Raw genomic sequence first — 14,506 nt, 5'->3', positions numbered from 1 at the left:
TCAGGGGTTAAGTTGTTTAACTCTTTCCTCTCTTTGTAGCAAAAGTGATCATTTCTACTTCAATTACTCTAAATAAGCTTTCTGAGAAATTCCTCATGACAGCTAAGAGAGACTACTAGAGAGGAAATCACATAAATGGGAAACTAGATATTATACAAAGGTGGGAAAAGAATATGCTTATCCAATGTGACCATATTTAATAAAACATCACTAACACATACCTATCTTTCAGATTACCTCTCTTCTTCCTTTCATTTACTAAACAAATTGTGCCCAGGCTTCTATGATGTGAATTCTGTCTTTATCTCCTATTTTGATCATGGGCCAACTATGTGATCTCTGATTCATTATTTCTCCACGTGAAAACCCAGGATAATGATACTAGCAATTACAGGGGATTAAAAGTAAATACATAACACAGCCTCTACAATGTCTTATAATAACCTATAATGGAAAAGAATCTGAAAAAGAATCATCATTGAACACCTGAAGCTAACACAACATTGTAAATTAACTATACTTCAATTTTTTTAAATGGTTAAAAAAAACCAGGCTCTAACACGTACTGACCACTTAGTATTCATGAATAAATGTTAGTAATTATTGAGTACCAGTTAGCTGCAATCATCACCCTGTTGCCAGACCTAGTGGTTCCTTTTCTGACCTCATGTCACCCAACCACTGCTAAGCATTTTACACACTTGTCCCTACTCTGTCAAACACCTTCTGTGCTTGGCTTCTGTAACATTGCACTCACCTTATTTTCCACCTATGTCCTGACCACTCCTTTACCAGCTCCTGGTAGCTCCTGGTCCTTTTTCTTCTATATCTACAGTTTCTCGCGAGGAATCTCACGCAATTCCATGGTTTTAATATCATACGTATGCTGAAAATCCCCACATTTCTATTTCCTGTATGGACATCTTTCCAAACCACTTCAGACTCATATATCCAGCAGCCTATTTGACACACTCACAGAGATACTGACATAGACATCCAACACTTAAAATTCTCCATACAGAACGCCTGATTCCAACTCTCCCATTCTTCCCTATCTTAGCAAATGATCCAATCATATCATACCCAGGCTCATCCTTGATTTCTCTTTCCAACATCCCACATCTCATCCATCCATCCACCAAGTCCCATTGGCCCTAGGGGACCAACTATATCCAAAGTTCATCTACTTATCTTCATTGCTACTGCTATCCCCTTAAGCCAAGCCACCAACACCTTTTGCCTGAATTAATACAATAACTACCTAACTAGACTCACTGCTTCCATGTCTGGACCCTATAATCCATTCACCATTCAAAATCCACAGTGTTTTTTAAAAGGTAAACCAAGTCATGCCTATACTCTGCTAAAAATCTCCAATGATTTTCCATCACATTTAGAATAAATCCAAATGCTTTACCATGGAAGTCTCTACATGGTTTGGCTCCTTATTTCATAATACTCTCTTCCTTTGCTCACTCCTGCCCCAATGGGTTTCTCTTGCTTCTTCAAACCCACATCCACGTTCCTGCCTTAACATCTTTGCATTTACTCTTCCCTCCCCATAAAGCTCTCTATCCTCCTATCTTTGAATAGATTATTCCTCTTCATTATTTGGGTCTCAACTCACTGTCTCCTTAATAGAGAAGAGCTCCCTCACTGCAGGATCACTCTCCCAGTGATTCTCCATCATGTTGTTATACTGATTTATTTTATTCATAGCAGTTTTAATTCTCTAATATCCTATCATTTACTTAATGCATCAGAACGCATTTTCTATGAGGGCACAGACCTCATGGTTCTATCTCCAGTACTTAACACAGTGGCTGGAACAGAGTTTTCATCAAATATATGTTTATCCAGTGAATGCCCATGACTGTGCTAAAAGAAGTTTAAAGTACGCCCTCTTTACTTCTCCCCTGAAATGTCTACCCCTCTGGCTCTCATGAACCTGACTTCCCTCCTTCCTGACGGTGTCTTTTTTTTCTCATTTATTTGGCCATTCTGCCACTTCCGGCCGCTCACAAAATGTTCTTTGTTTTTCTTATCACTATGCTCTCTATTTCAGCAATACCAACCACTATCCTCACTCCAGTTATTATCTCTAAATATTAACTTACCTTCCAATACATTCAGTAGCCTATAAACCTAATTCACTGTATGTTTAATGATCATAGCCAACATCCTTTTACTGGATTCTCTCCTTCCCTCTTACAATGAAGAGTCTATAACATCACCTAGTCTCCAATCAGTCTCCAATCAGCAGTGCCTCTTAAACACCCCTCATGTCCCCTCTCTATCTCCATCCAAAAACCACCAGGTCTGCTCACCCTGCCTTCATTATTGTATATAACACCTATTTTTTCATTTCATTGATACCACCACCTGGCTGATATTTTTAGTAATTTCTTATTAATCTGCCTTCCTCTAGTCTGTTCCTGATATTTCTATCCTGCAAACCAATAACTGCTTACTCATTTATAATGACATTTTCCTCAAAACATTTAATGACTTATAAACTTCAAGTTTTCAGACTGAGTCTAACTTGTTTTTTTTTTTTTTTCCCCCCTTTGGCTTTGCCACGTGGCATGCAGGATCTTAGTTCCCCAACCAGGAATCAAACCTGTGCCCCTGTGGCCCCTGCAGTGAAGCACGGAATCTTAACCACTGGACCACCAGGGAAGTCCCTAACTTGTCTTTATAATCACGTATAACGCTCATCTATCAAAACTCTGAACCTTCACCATTTAATCTACTCATTACATCTTACAATAGTTATTCCAGTTCATGTCCTGACCATTCTCCATGCCAAGAACTTTCCTCAAGCCATACCCCAGTTCATCCCATGAAATCTTCCACTAATTATGTGAGAGGGAAGAGATCTGTTATGGGCTGAACTGTGTCCCTCTCAAAACTCATATGATAAAGCCCTAACCCTGGTACTTCAATGTGACTATATTTGGAGTTAGGGCCTTTAAAGGGGTAATTCAGTTAAAATGAATTCATATGGATGGTCTCTAGTCCAAAATGCCTGGTGTCCTTATAAGAAGAGATTAGGGCACAGATGTGCATATGCACAGAGGAAAGACCATATGAGGACACAGTGACAAGTAGGCCATCTGCAAGCCAAGGAGAGAAGCCTCAGAAGAAAACAACCTGCTAACACCTTGATCTTGAATTTCTAGCTCCAGAACTGTGAGAAAATAAATTTCTGTTGGTTAAACCACCCAGTCTGTGGTATTTTGTGATGGCAGTCCAAGCAGACTAATACAATGTCTCTCTTTACTCAGTGTCCCAGAATGTCCCGGCCAAAAACAGGAGTGGGATACTATGCAAATAATTTGGGAGTAAAGGTGCTCACACCATTCTCACCAAAGGAGTATAAAAGGATACTTAGAGATTAATTGAAGCAAGGTTGTGAATATTTATTACATGAGTCTTCACAGTAAATTATTTTACCTAATGTATTGAAGTTATTAAGACCCATTACTCTATCAGAGCACATTAAATAATACATACTCACCAAAAACAACTCAACACAACTTCTACCTAGAAGCTATGCTTTTTAAAAGGGTGGTGTTCGTAGGACATTGTAAAGCAAACTAGAATTTGATATTTTTAACCATATTTTATTTATGTGACTGCGTATATTAAAAATTATAATTTAGAAAATATTAATGCCATTTCAGGCTCTTATTGTACCTGTAACTTTTCAATAATATTTCTATAATCCCAAGAAGGCCCTCCAAGAGCTTCCTTAAAGCGTGGTCCAGAGCGAGCTGATAGTCTCCAACCCATGGCCGCTCTCTGTACCATATTGGAATGACTCTTCATAAAAAGAGTATTAACTTGGCCGTCCAAATCCACTGGAATGGCAATTCCACGATTCTTTGCTGAAAAAGAAAGATTTAAAATATTTTCCTCTTTATTTGACTAAAGCTACTTGCATGCTATCAAAATAATTTTATAAAGATAGAACAAATAAAAAAGAAAAAATAAATAAATTCTGGGATGTAATGTAAAGCATATAGTTAGCCATAGTGTATTATATATTTGAAAGTTACTAAGAGAATAGATCTTAAATGTTCTCATCACAAGAAAAAAATTGTAACTATGTGAGATGATGATTGTTAACTAAATTTATTGTAGTAATCACTTCACAATATATACATATATCAATGACAATATTATATGTCAATTATATCTCAATAAAATTGGGGAAAAAAGAAAATGCCAAACCTTCAAATTCTGTCAAATTATTTTATATAACTGCAAAAGTTTTTAACTTGAAAGTATCTCAATTCTTAAGACCAATTATTAAAGTGGGCTCATTAAACATTCAAGAATTTATGTGATTTCTTGATGGTTAATGTTTGAAACGCACTTTACACAGCACCAATATAGCAAAACACTGTGTACCAACCATGTAAATTTGTACCTTCCAAGATGCAAAGGAAAATTAAAAAGCAGACAGAAGACACATGATAAAATCCTGCCAGTCCATTTTATTAATATAATTCACGTGTATGTGTCTGTGCACAAACATGCACAAATGCACAAAACTGCATGTGGTAAAACATCTGAGAGAAGAAATAAAAAATTGACAAGTATAAAAAATCTGCACTGGAAGACAGTACACAGTACATGTCTTTCTTTCTTCCCAGGATCCACTGAAATTTATATTTTAATACACTTATATCACAATACTGAAAAATAAGAATGCTTGCCATAAGGAAAACAGAAATGTTGAGGCATTTCTGCAAGCAGAATGAAGATGGGATTTGTCCATCAGAGAAAGAAGAAGGAATAAATTGCTCTACAAGAGATTAGAGTTAGAACAGGCTTTCCTAGGTTCCCAGACAAACACAAAGTGGTCACAGGGGATGGGAAAGTCATCTGGCAACTCAAGAAGGAATAGCATCTGAATATCTGGGAAGTGAAGGCCTTCATCCCTCTGACTAGCATAAACAGAGCAGCTGGCAGCAGAGGCTTTTACCCAGAGGAGAAAGTTAAAGACATGCAGAAATGTTCTCTCAACAAACATGAATACCTGCCTGGAGAGAATGCCAAATGAAGGGGTTAAGAATTGACAGAGAAGCAGAACAGAGCTTGAAGAAACTGCAAAGTCCTCATCAAATAAGCAGTAGCACAGCGGGGAGAGAGAAGGCAGCTCAAAGAAGAGAAAATATACAAAAGATCCCAAGCCCTGACGAAAGCCCTCCTTAGTTTAACACTTGTTAGTATTCCCAGCTTGCCTTCTGCTTCACACACACACACACACACACACACACACACACACACTCCAAGAAAGCCTGTGTATCATTTATTCAGCCCCTCACCCAGAACTCAGGGTAAGCCCTGTCATTTACATGAGAAAGCTAGTAGAGAAACAGAGCCTCAAAACTGCAGTGGAAGCCCGCGCCAGTCATTATAGGTCTTTATGACACACCACCAAGAATCACAGGGAAAACCAAGAACATTAAGAATAACTAGCCCCAGTGAAAACAAATGATTTAGGGAAGCACAAAAAATATTTAAATAATTGTAATTATTGTCCTCAGAAAATGTGAGCATATAGTGCCTCCAAAACATTAGGAAAAAAAAAAAAAAAGAAAGAAATCTTGGAAATTAAAATATGATTGTGTAAATAAACATTTCAAAATTGGCTGAAAAAGAAAAAAATAGGAATAAGGACCGAGCTGATAGTCTGGAAAAGTTAAGGAATCTTGTAGAGCATAAAAGAGTCAAAGGGGGGACTTGCCTGGTGGTGCAGTGGTAAAGAGTCCGCCTGCAAATGCAGGGGACTGGGGTTCGAACCCTGGTCTGGGAGGATCCCACATGCCACAGAGCAACTAAGTCCGCGTGCCACAGCTGCTGGGCCTGCGCTCTAGAGCCGGTGAGCCACAACTACTGAGCCCATGTGCCACAACTACTGAAGTCCGCGTGCCTAGAGCCCATGCTCCGCAACAAAGAGAAGCCACTGCAATGAGAAGCCCGCGCACAGCTATGAAGAGACGATCCCACTCGCTGCAACTAGAGAAAGCCCACACGCAGCAACAAGGACCCAGCGCAGCCCAAAAGTTAATTAATTAATTAATTAATTAATTAAAAAGAGTCAAAGGGAAAATAAAACAGAGAATATGAAATAGGGAGGGTCATCCAGGAAGTCAAATAACTAATAAATGTAAGCTCTAGAAAGAAATATCAGAGAATGAAAAGGAAGAAATGATTAAGAAAATATAGAGGGCAATTAGTCACCTTGAGCTGAAGAAAGATGTTAAGTCCTTAAACTGAGAAGGTCTACTGTGTGTGTTTAATAGGATTAAATAAGCATATTGGCCATATTCTAGTAAACATCTATAATGTTGTTATGGATTGAATGGTGCCTCCCAAAAATATATGTTGAAGTCCTAATCCCAAGGAAAACAACAACAGTGGGAAGTACTATTTCTGCCGGTGAAAATTCTCTGAAGCTCAGAGATACTTAAAAACTTCTCTGAAAACAGATAATCTTAGCTACCAACACAAAAAGTTCCCAATTTAAACAAGGGCTCAAGCTGAAGTGTTAAGGAAATAACAGCTCTAAGGCAACCCTAACGATCAATTGCACCACTGCCCAAATTTCCGTAGTGAATGTTTTCCTAATATTCATTATAAATTTCCCTTTCCAAAGCATACAATGTCTCTGTTTCTGTCCATCACACACAGCAAAGCAACTGCACTCTTGTCCCATCTGAAGGATGGACAGCCTTGAAAAGGCCAGGCTGCACATATTTTTATAAATACTTAATCCTGCACCATGATCAAATCCCGGCAAGACTTTCATCCTTTTATGGCTGTTTCACATATAAACTGGGTTTGCTCTAAACATTCAAAAGTCAAACAGAAGACAATACTTCTTATATGTTATTTTTTAAGCAACAGAAAATAACGAAAATTGTAAAACTGAAAGTTGCTCAAAACTTATTGCAACAAAGTTTCCGCTCATGTTTAAACAAAGTTGGGGGGGTGGACTTACCTCCCCTTTAGGAACCAGGTACGTTAGATACAACTAATCATCAAGTGAGCATTTGTTGCTATGAATGTCACTTACACAAAGACGTGCTCAAGGAGTTTTCTTCTAATGATATCAGTTGGAATGGAATCCAATGGTAGCAACTCCATTATTCCTAGCAGTGCAGGCCTCCTATCAGTGTGGTCAGGGAAGTCTCACCCCCGCACCCCTACCTCATGCATCTATGAGCTGCTACCACTATTCCACTACAGCCAGCAGCAGGGTCAAACCAGAATGAGAAGACTCCACCATCCCAAACTTTATTGAAAGGGGTTTTTTGGTCCCCCAAACTGTACCACTCTAGGTGGTATTTTCTAGTCTCTTGTCTTAGCACAGATTGCACGATATAAATTAACTGGCTAAAGTAAACCCTACTTTCTCATGTCCAAAGGTAAACTCTAGCCAAAGGCTAAATCACAATTTCTAGGCAATAAAAGAAAATTAACGATGCAACTGGGGAAAGGATTTGAGTTAAAATAAATCAGCTGTGTAGATAATGACGAAACTTTTTCAAGCAATTGTAAAAATATTAATACCATTAAAGACATGGCCTGAAATAGATTCTCTGCTCTGTCAAAATATTATAAAGATTAATTTGAAAGCAAAGTTGACAATGCTGGGCTTCCCAGGTGGCGCAGTGGTTGAGAATCTGCCTGCTAATGCAGGGGACACGGGTTCGAGCCCTGGTCTGGGAGGATCCCACACGCCACGGAGCAACTAGGCCTGTGAGCCACAACTACTGAGCCTGCAAGTCTGGAGCCTGTGCTCCGCAGCAAGAGAGGCCGCGATAGTGAGAGGCCCGCACACCGCGATGAAGAGTGGCCCCCACTTGCCACAACTAGAGAAAGCCCTCGCACAGAAACGAAGACCCAACGCAGCCAAAAAAAAAAAAAAAAAAAAAGTTGACAGTGCTAATTTAGCTTTCTATATATTGTTTAAAAATTAAAGCAGGGCCTCCCTGGTGGCGCAGTGGTTGAGAGTCCGCCTGCCGATGCAGGGGATACGGGTTCGTGCCCCGGTCTGGGAGGATCCCATATGCCGCGGAGCGGCTGGGCCCGTGAGCCACGGCCGCTGGGCCGGCGCGTCCGGAGCCTGTGCTCCGCAACGGGAGAGGCCACAACAGTGAGAGGCCCGCATACCGCAAAAAGAAAAAAAAAAAAAAAAATTAAAGCAGAAGATTGTGACTAGGAAAAAAAAGGAATTAATTCAAGATCTCACTTACAAGACCATTAATAACTAGAATAATATTTTTCAAATGCAACCAAAAATATGATTCAAACTTAGCTTCCTTTTATTTAGCTAGAAAAAATTCTGATATAAATAGTATATCGCAATGTGAACTAGGACGAATTCTTGGGGTTAATGGTTATCCCACCTCCCCACCCCCAATAAGGAAAAACTAATGAATTTACCAACAGTCAGTTATTCTTCGGGCACGTAGCATTAACTCCAACTTCTGTGTTTTAGTGGTCACATTAAAGTTTAAGATGTTTAAAAAATAAATGTTCCTGTTTCACTCCTAAGTTGGACTGCAGCTAAGATACTATCTTATTAAGGGTATTTTGCCAGAGAATAAGCATATGGAGTTCTTTAAAAACTAATAAGAGAGAGGATGGGTTGTTATTAATGTATTCCCCTTTTATAGAGTTCTGCGCAGCGACAGTTCTCTAAAATGCGCTATCTTTATTCACAGGTATTGTGATTATTGGGCTAACCAACTAATTAGGCTTACAAACCCTGAAAATTCTCTAGATGTGACAAGACTTTGCAGTGATTTTAAGATGTGATTGAAATCTATTTCTAATTATTATTCATTAAGTCTTGCATATTGTGTGAAATTTTTAAATTAGACAAAATTACTGGTGGTAACTGCCAGACCAAAAATCTCTGAGAACACACATACTGCAGTGGTAAGTGCCATGGAAAAAAATGCTTAGATAAACTGACAGGTAGGGGGGAAAGGCAACAGAAAGTGTGAGCAGTAATTATAACACTTCATTTATTGTCAAGCACTCCTGTACAGGTCCACAAGAGCAAGGACAGCTGGTGCACAAGGAAGGTATAATGGGGTGGGCAGAGAGCAGTACCTTTTCTGAATCATGTCAAAATATCCAGGATAAATCTGTACTGAAACACTAGTGTTCTTAAATACAAAGAACACTAAAACCACAAAATGTTTCTTTCTTGTTTGGCACTCAAACTATACTTAATTAACCCCTAAATTGAATAAATAAAATAATTGTATTACAAGTGTTAAACAGGATGTGGAGAAAAGGGAGTCCTTTTGCACTGTTGGTGGGTATATAAATCAGTGCAGCCACTATGAAAAACAGTATGGAGGTTTCTTAAAAATCAAAAATAGAACTACCATATAATCCACTTATTCTACTTCGGGATATTTATCCAAAGAAAATGAAGGCACTAACCCCAAAAGATATACACACCCCCATGTTCAGTGCAGCATTTTTACAATAGCCAAGATATGGAAACAACCTAAGTGTTCATCAATTGATGAATGGATAAAGAAGATATGTTTTATATATATATAACACATATATACACACATACAATGGAATACGACTCAGCCATAAAAAAGAAGGAAATCTTGCCGTTTGGAACAACATGGATGGATCTTGAGGTTATTATGCTAAATGAAATAAATCAGACAGAGAAAGACAAATACCGCATGATTTCACTTATACATGGAATCTAAAAATCGAAACAAATGAACAAACAAATCAAAACAAAACTCATGGATACAGAGAACAGATCAGTGGTTATCAGAGGAGAAGGGGGTTAGGAGGTGGGTGAAAAGAGTGAAGGGGGTCGACTGCATGGTGACAGATAGAAACTATACTTATTGTGATGATCACTTTGTAGTGTATACAAATATCAAATTATTATGTTGCACACTTGAAACTAACATATTGTTCTATATCAGTTTTACCTCAATAAAAAAAGAACATATAATTTTATGGTTGTGCAAGAACTACTATTGGCACACGTGACTAGTCATCTGGAAAAAATTAAGTTAATTCCATATCTTATACCTTACAATTAAATATATTCCAGATAACTCAAAATTGCAAACAGTCACACCAAAAAAACAAACAGACAGAGAAACTAGAAACATGAAAATTCTCAATGGGAATTAAGAAACAGCATCGTATACTGATCAAGGCCATTCTGAAGATGAAAGAAAACCTAAAATGCCTAAAAGAAAATAAATTTCTGGGCTTCCCTGGTGGTGCAGTGGTTAAGAATCTGCCTGCCAATGCAGGGGACACAGGTTTGATCCCTGGTTCGGGAAGATCCCACATGCCACGGAGCAACTAAGCCCGTGCGCCATAACTACTGAACCTCTGCTCTACAGCCCGTGAGCCACAACTACTGAGCCCCCATGCTACAACTACTGAAGCCCATGAGCCCTAGAGCACATGCTCCACAAGAGAAACCACTGCAATGAGAAGCCCACACACCACAACGAAGAGTAGCCCCTGCTCGCTGCAACTAGAGAAAGCCAGCGTGCAGCAACGAAGACGCAATGCAGCCAAAAATAAATGAATAAAATAAATGTTTATTAAAAAAAAAGAAAAGAAATTCCTGCATGCCAAAAAAAATTGAAATGACAAATGAAAAACTGAGAAAAAATATTGGCTACTTATAGGCAAAGAGCTCATTTTCTTAAGAAATAAAGGGCTATCCAAACTATCGAGAAAAACAAAGGCTTCAGGAAAAGTGAGCAAAACTCAAAAAGTGACAGTTCACAGAAAATACCAATGAATCAATCATATGGAAAGGTTTTGTTTTCCCTCGTTCATAAGAAGAGAAACACACGTTAAAACTATAACAATGCTTTTATTTATAAGATTTGCACATATGTAAGAATTTGATAACAGCACATTATCAAGGAGAAAGATACTCTCCTACATTGCTTGTGGCATATAAATTGAACAACCTCTACAGAGGGCAGTATCTGTCAAAATTAGAAAACCTAGAAATTCTACCTTTAGATGTTTACCTTATTCTTCCTCATGAGAAAAATGATTGGAAACAACATAAATAACCAACAATGGGGTTAAATAAATTAGAATATAGGCACACAATAGGATATTATGCAGCCAATGACAAGAATAGGATATTCACTCATTTCTTTGTATTCACCCAGATATTTTGTTCATACAATAAATATTCATTGAGTACCTACCATGCTCTAGGCACAGTGTCAGGCTCTAGAAATTTGTAACAGATAAGGTACTTAGTTTTATTCTGCTTTGTGATTTCCATACATGTTACATCGACCCAAATGTACTAGAAATTCATTGAGGGCAGGAAATATGGCTTGACAGACTGCATTTCCCTAACAACTAGAATAATGCCTTTCAGATAATGATGGTTCATTATAAATAGTTCAATTAATAAATAAGTGAAAACCTTTACAAGATTTTGCCCTATCTTCTGACTCATTCATATTTAATTTTTTTTTAAGTAATAATGGAGGGACTTCCCTGGTGGTCCAGTGGTTAAGACTGTGCGCTTCCACTGCAGGGGGCACGGGTGCGATCCCTGGTCAGGGAACTAAGATCCCACATGCCGCACAGTGCAGCCATAAATTAATTAATTAGTTAATTAATAATGGAGTTTTTATATTTCCATTATTACTTTAAAACCATAATTACAGGGATGTACTATGTCAACCTCTTTATACAATCAGCCATAACATCTAGATAGATGAAAACAGACATGTTTGTTTTAATAGAGACTGAATTTCTCTTCTCAAAGAATTAATAATTTATACACATTCGAATTTGGGGGGGAAACAACTGGCTTGAAGGTTGATGTTCATTATTCAAACCATTTGTAAATGATATTTTACAGAATGTCCATGTGGAAAAAATGATTATATTTCCAACAAAGTACCCAGTATTAATCCTCCTAAATCATTTGAAGATTATGAAACACATGGAACAAAATTCTTTTTTAAGTGAAGTAACATGGGAGTAATCCTTGGATGCTTTTTCTCGAAGTACTTCTAACATGTGCTATTGTATTTTATATAAATGAATAAACTGAGGAACAGTAACTGACCAAGGGCATTAACATCTTGATCAATATTTTGTACCTTAAAGGTATAAAACAATGTTTATTTAAACCTATTTGTGATAGTAGAGCATCACAAATGCCTGCTAACATGTCAGTCTAGAAGGGGTTCACACCTGCCTGTGTGACCTAGCAAGCTGTCTAACCTTGCTAACTTCATGTCTGCATCTGTAAAATGGGGCTAAGAATTATGTCCACATCATAGGGTTTACCACAATGTCTATCACTAATAAATGCTCTCTACTCCCAGCCAGGTAAGTGCTAATTTAGTAAATACTTTTGCTGTTTTTACTATCTTTTGTGTCCAATGTACAAATATGGAAGAGAGTGAAATACTTTTGATGATAGATGAGTTGAACCAATGTCCTTGAGAGCACATTACAAACTGCAAACTGTTATATAAATGTAACTGTAATAGATAATATAATAGCTATTTGCATGTATAGGAATATGTTTACCAATTTGTAAATGCACTGAAAATTTGCTTTATAAAAACTAAGTATTCTCCTGACTTGTAATATTTTTCTTAAATATGTATATTCTGTTTTATAACTATAAATTCTTACATATTTGAATTATAATAATGCCCCTTTGTATTCTCAAAGAGCTGCTGAAACACGAAAATGACCTTGCATCTGAGTTATAAAACTTCAGACAGCTCCCTACCAGCAAGCCAAACTGCCATAGTTCTAGTTTATATGTCAGGGCTTCCTAAGATATGACTTCTGGGACAACCTGGTAGAGCATAACGTCACACTCAGAGGAACCTGGATTTCAAATCCAACTCAACTACTTGTTAATCGGGCAAGTTATTTAACCTTTCTATTCCTAAATTTCACTATCTGCGAAATATCTAGCTCATGAATTATTGTCAGTCAACAACATTCATAAACCGGCTTCATCAGAACCAGACACTTTTAGGTAGTAGTGATCAGTGAATAAAGCAAAGTCCCTGCTTTCATAGTTCATACTCTAATGGGAGAAGCTGACAACAAAGAAGCAAACAAACAAACAAACAAGGTGCTTTCAAATAGTGATAAGTGCTAAGACAGTAAGATAGGATGGGGGGAGCTGGAACACTTCACTGAGCACTGAACTTTTGAACATGTGACCATCTGGGAGATAAGGATCCAAATAGTGGGAACAGCACACGCAAATGCCCTACGAGGAGAAAAAGGCTTGTAGATGAGAGACAGAATGAAGGCCAGTGTGGGTGAAGTGAGGGTAGGGAAATGGGGGAAAGTAGTAGTAGATAAAGCTCAGATGATGAAGGGCTTTCTAAGTCATGAAAAGGCATAGGAATCTTCAGTGAAATGGAGAGTTGTACATAGGTGAAAGATATGGTTTGATTTACATTTTAAGATCACTCTAATTATTGTGTAGGGAATGGATTGTAGTGAGACTGGGGTAGAGGTGGGGAGTTCAGTAAGGAGACTCTTCTGTAATCCATGTCAGATTATGGTGTATTTGGACAAGGGTGCCCCACAAGAGAACACAAAAAGATGTATTTTAGAAGTGAAACCAATAGAACTTGCTATTGTATTTAATACAAGTGAACAAAAGGGAAGAATCATATGTGACTCCCAAGGTTTTAAGACTACTAACTGTAAAATAGTTATTCTTTACAATGGGACAAAAATCTGCCTCTTGCAGCTACCATATGTTAATTATAATCCCATTCCTGGGAACCTGTAAAAGAAGTCCATTCACACCTTGAAATGTTGGAAAATAATTATGTTCCCCCTTGGATTTCTTTTCTTTGTCTAAATATTTCAAATGTTTTCAATCACTACACAAGTAAGATGGGTTTAGATCCCTTTACTACTATGGATGCTCACTTCTGAATGCCTCTCATTTTGGTTATGTGTTTTTCCATAAAGAGCATCCACCAACAAACAAAAAAAGATGTGGCCTACCCATCGCAAAGCAGAATTTGCTCTTCACCTTTTTTATCCTAGACAATAGCTTTTATTAATGTCTTTTTGACAGATACTTCATAGTCATTGTCCCTCAAAATCTAGTAGATTAATACCTATGATGATGTAAGCTAGGATACAGTAAAGACCATAAGAAAAGTATAAACGGCCAAAGGAGGGTGAGTTCAGATCTGGACCTGGGAGTCAGAAATGGCTTTTATGGAGGAATTTGGACAAAGAATTTTTTTGAGTAATAGAAAAGATGCTGAGAGATGGCAATGGTGGAAACTGGAGAAGGAAAGTTATAGTGTGAGCAATGCCTGGGGCATAATAGTTCAGTTTGCTGGGTGGGGGTGAGAAGCAGTGAGCAAGGTCAAAAGAGGAGGTAGGGCTGTGGAGGCCACAAACATTGCAAAGAGGAATCCATCCTTAGTTTGTT

The 14,506-nt window shown here is 37.9% G+C and overlaps 1 protein-coding gene across 1 annotated transcript in view; it reads right to left on the bottom strand.

The window, feature by feature from the left end:
• The window catches only part of ITPR2 (inositol 1,4,5-trisphosphate receptor type 2), a 540,309-nt gene that overhangs the window by 230,839 nt on the left and 294,964 nt on the right, over positions 1 to 14,506 (bottom strand). Inside the window, exon 35 of the mRNA XM_082634919.1 lies at positions 3,700 to 3,890. Coding sequence (XP_082491045.1) covers positions 3,700 to 3,890 — 191 coding nt within the window. The remainder of the gene's footprint in view (positions 1 to 3,699; positions 3,891 to 14,506) is intronic.

This window comes from Mesoplodon mirus, assembly GCF_964341445.2.
Source record: "Mesoplodon mirus genome assembly, chromosome: 11".
Taxonomy (NCBI): Eukaryota; Metazoa; Chordata; class Mammalia; order Artiodactyla; family Ziphiidae; genus Mesoplodon; species Mesoplodon mirus.
Note: the sequence above shows the minus strand (reverse complement) of the source record. Positions and strands in the feature narration are given on the sequence as shown.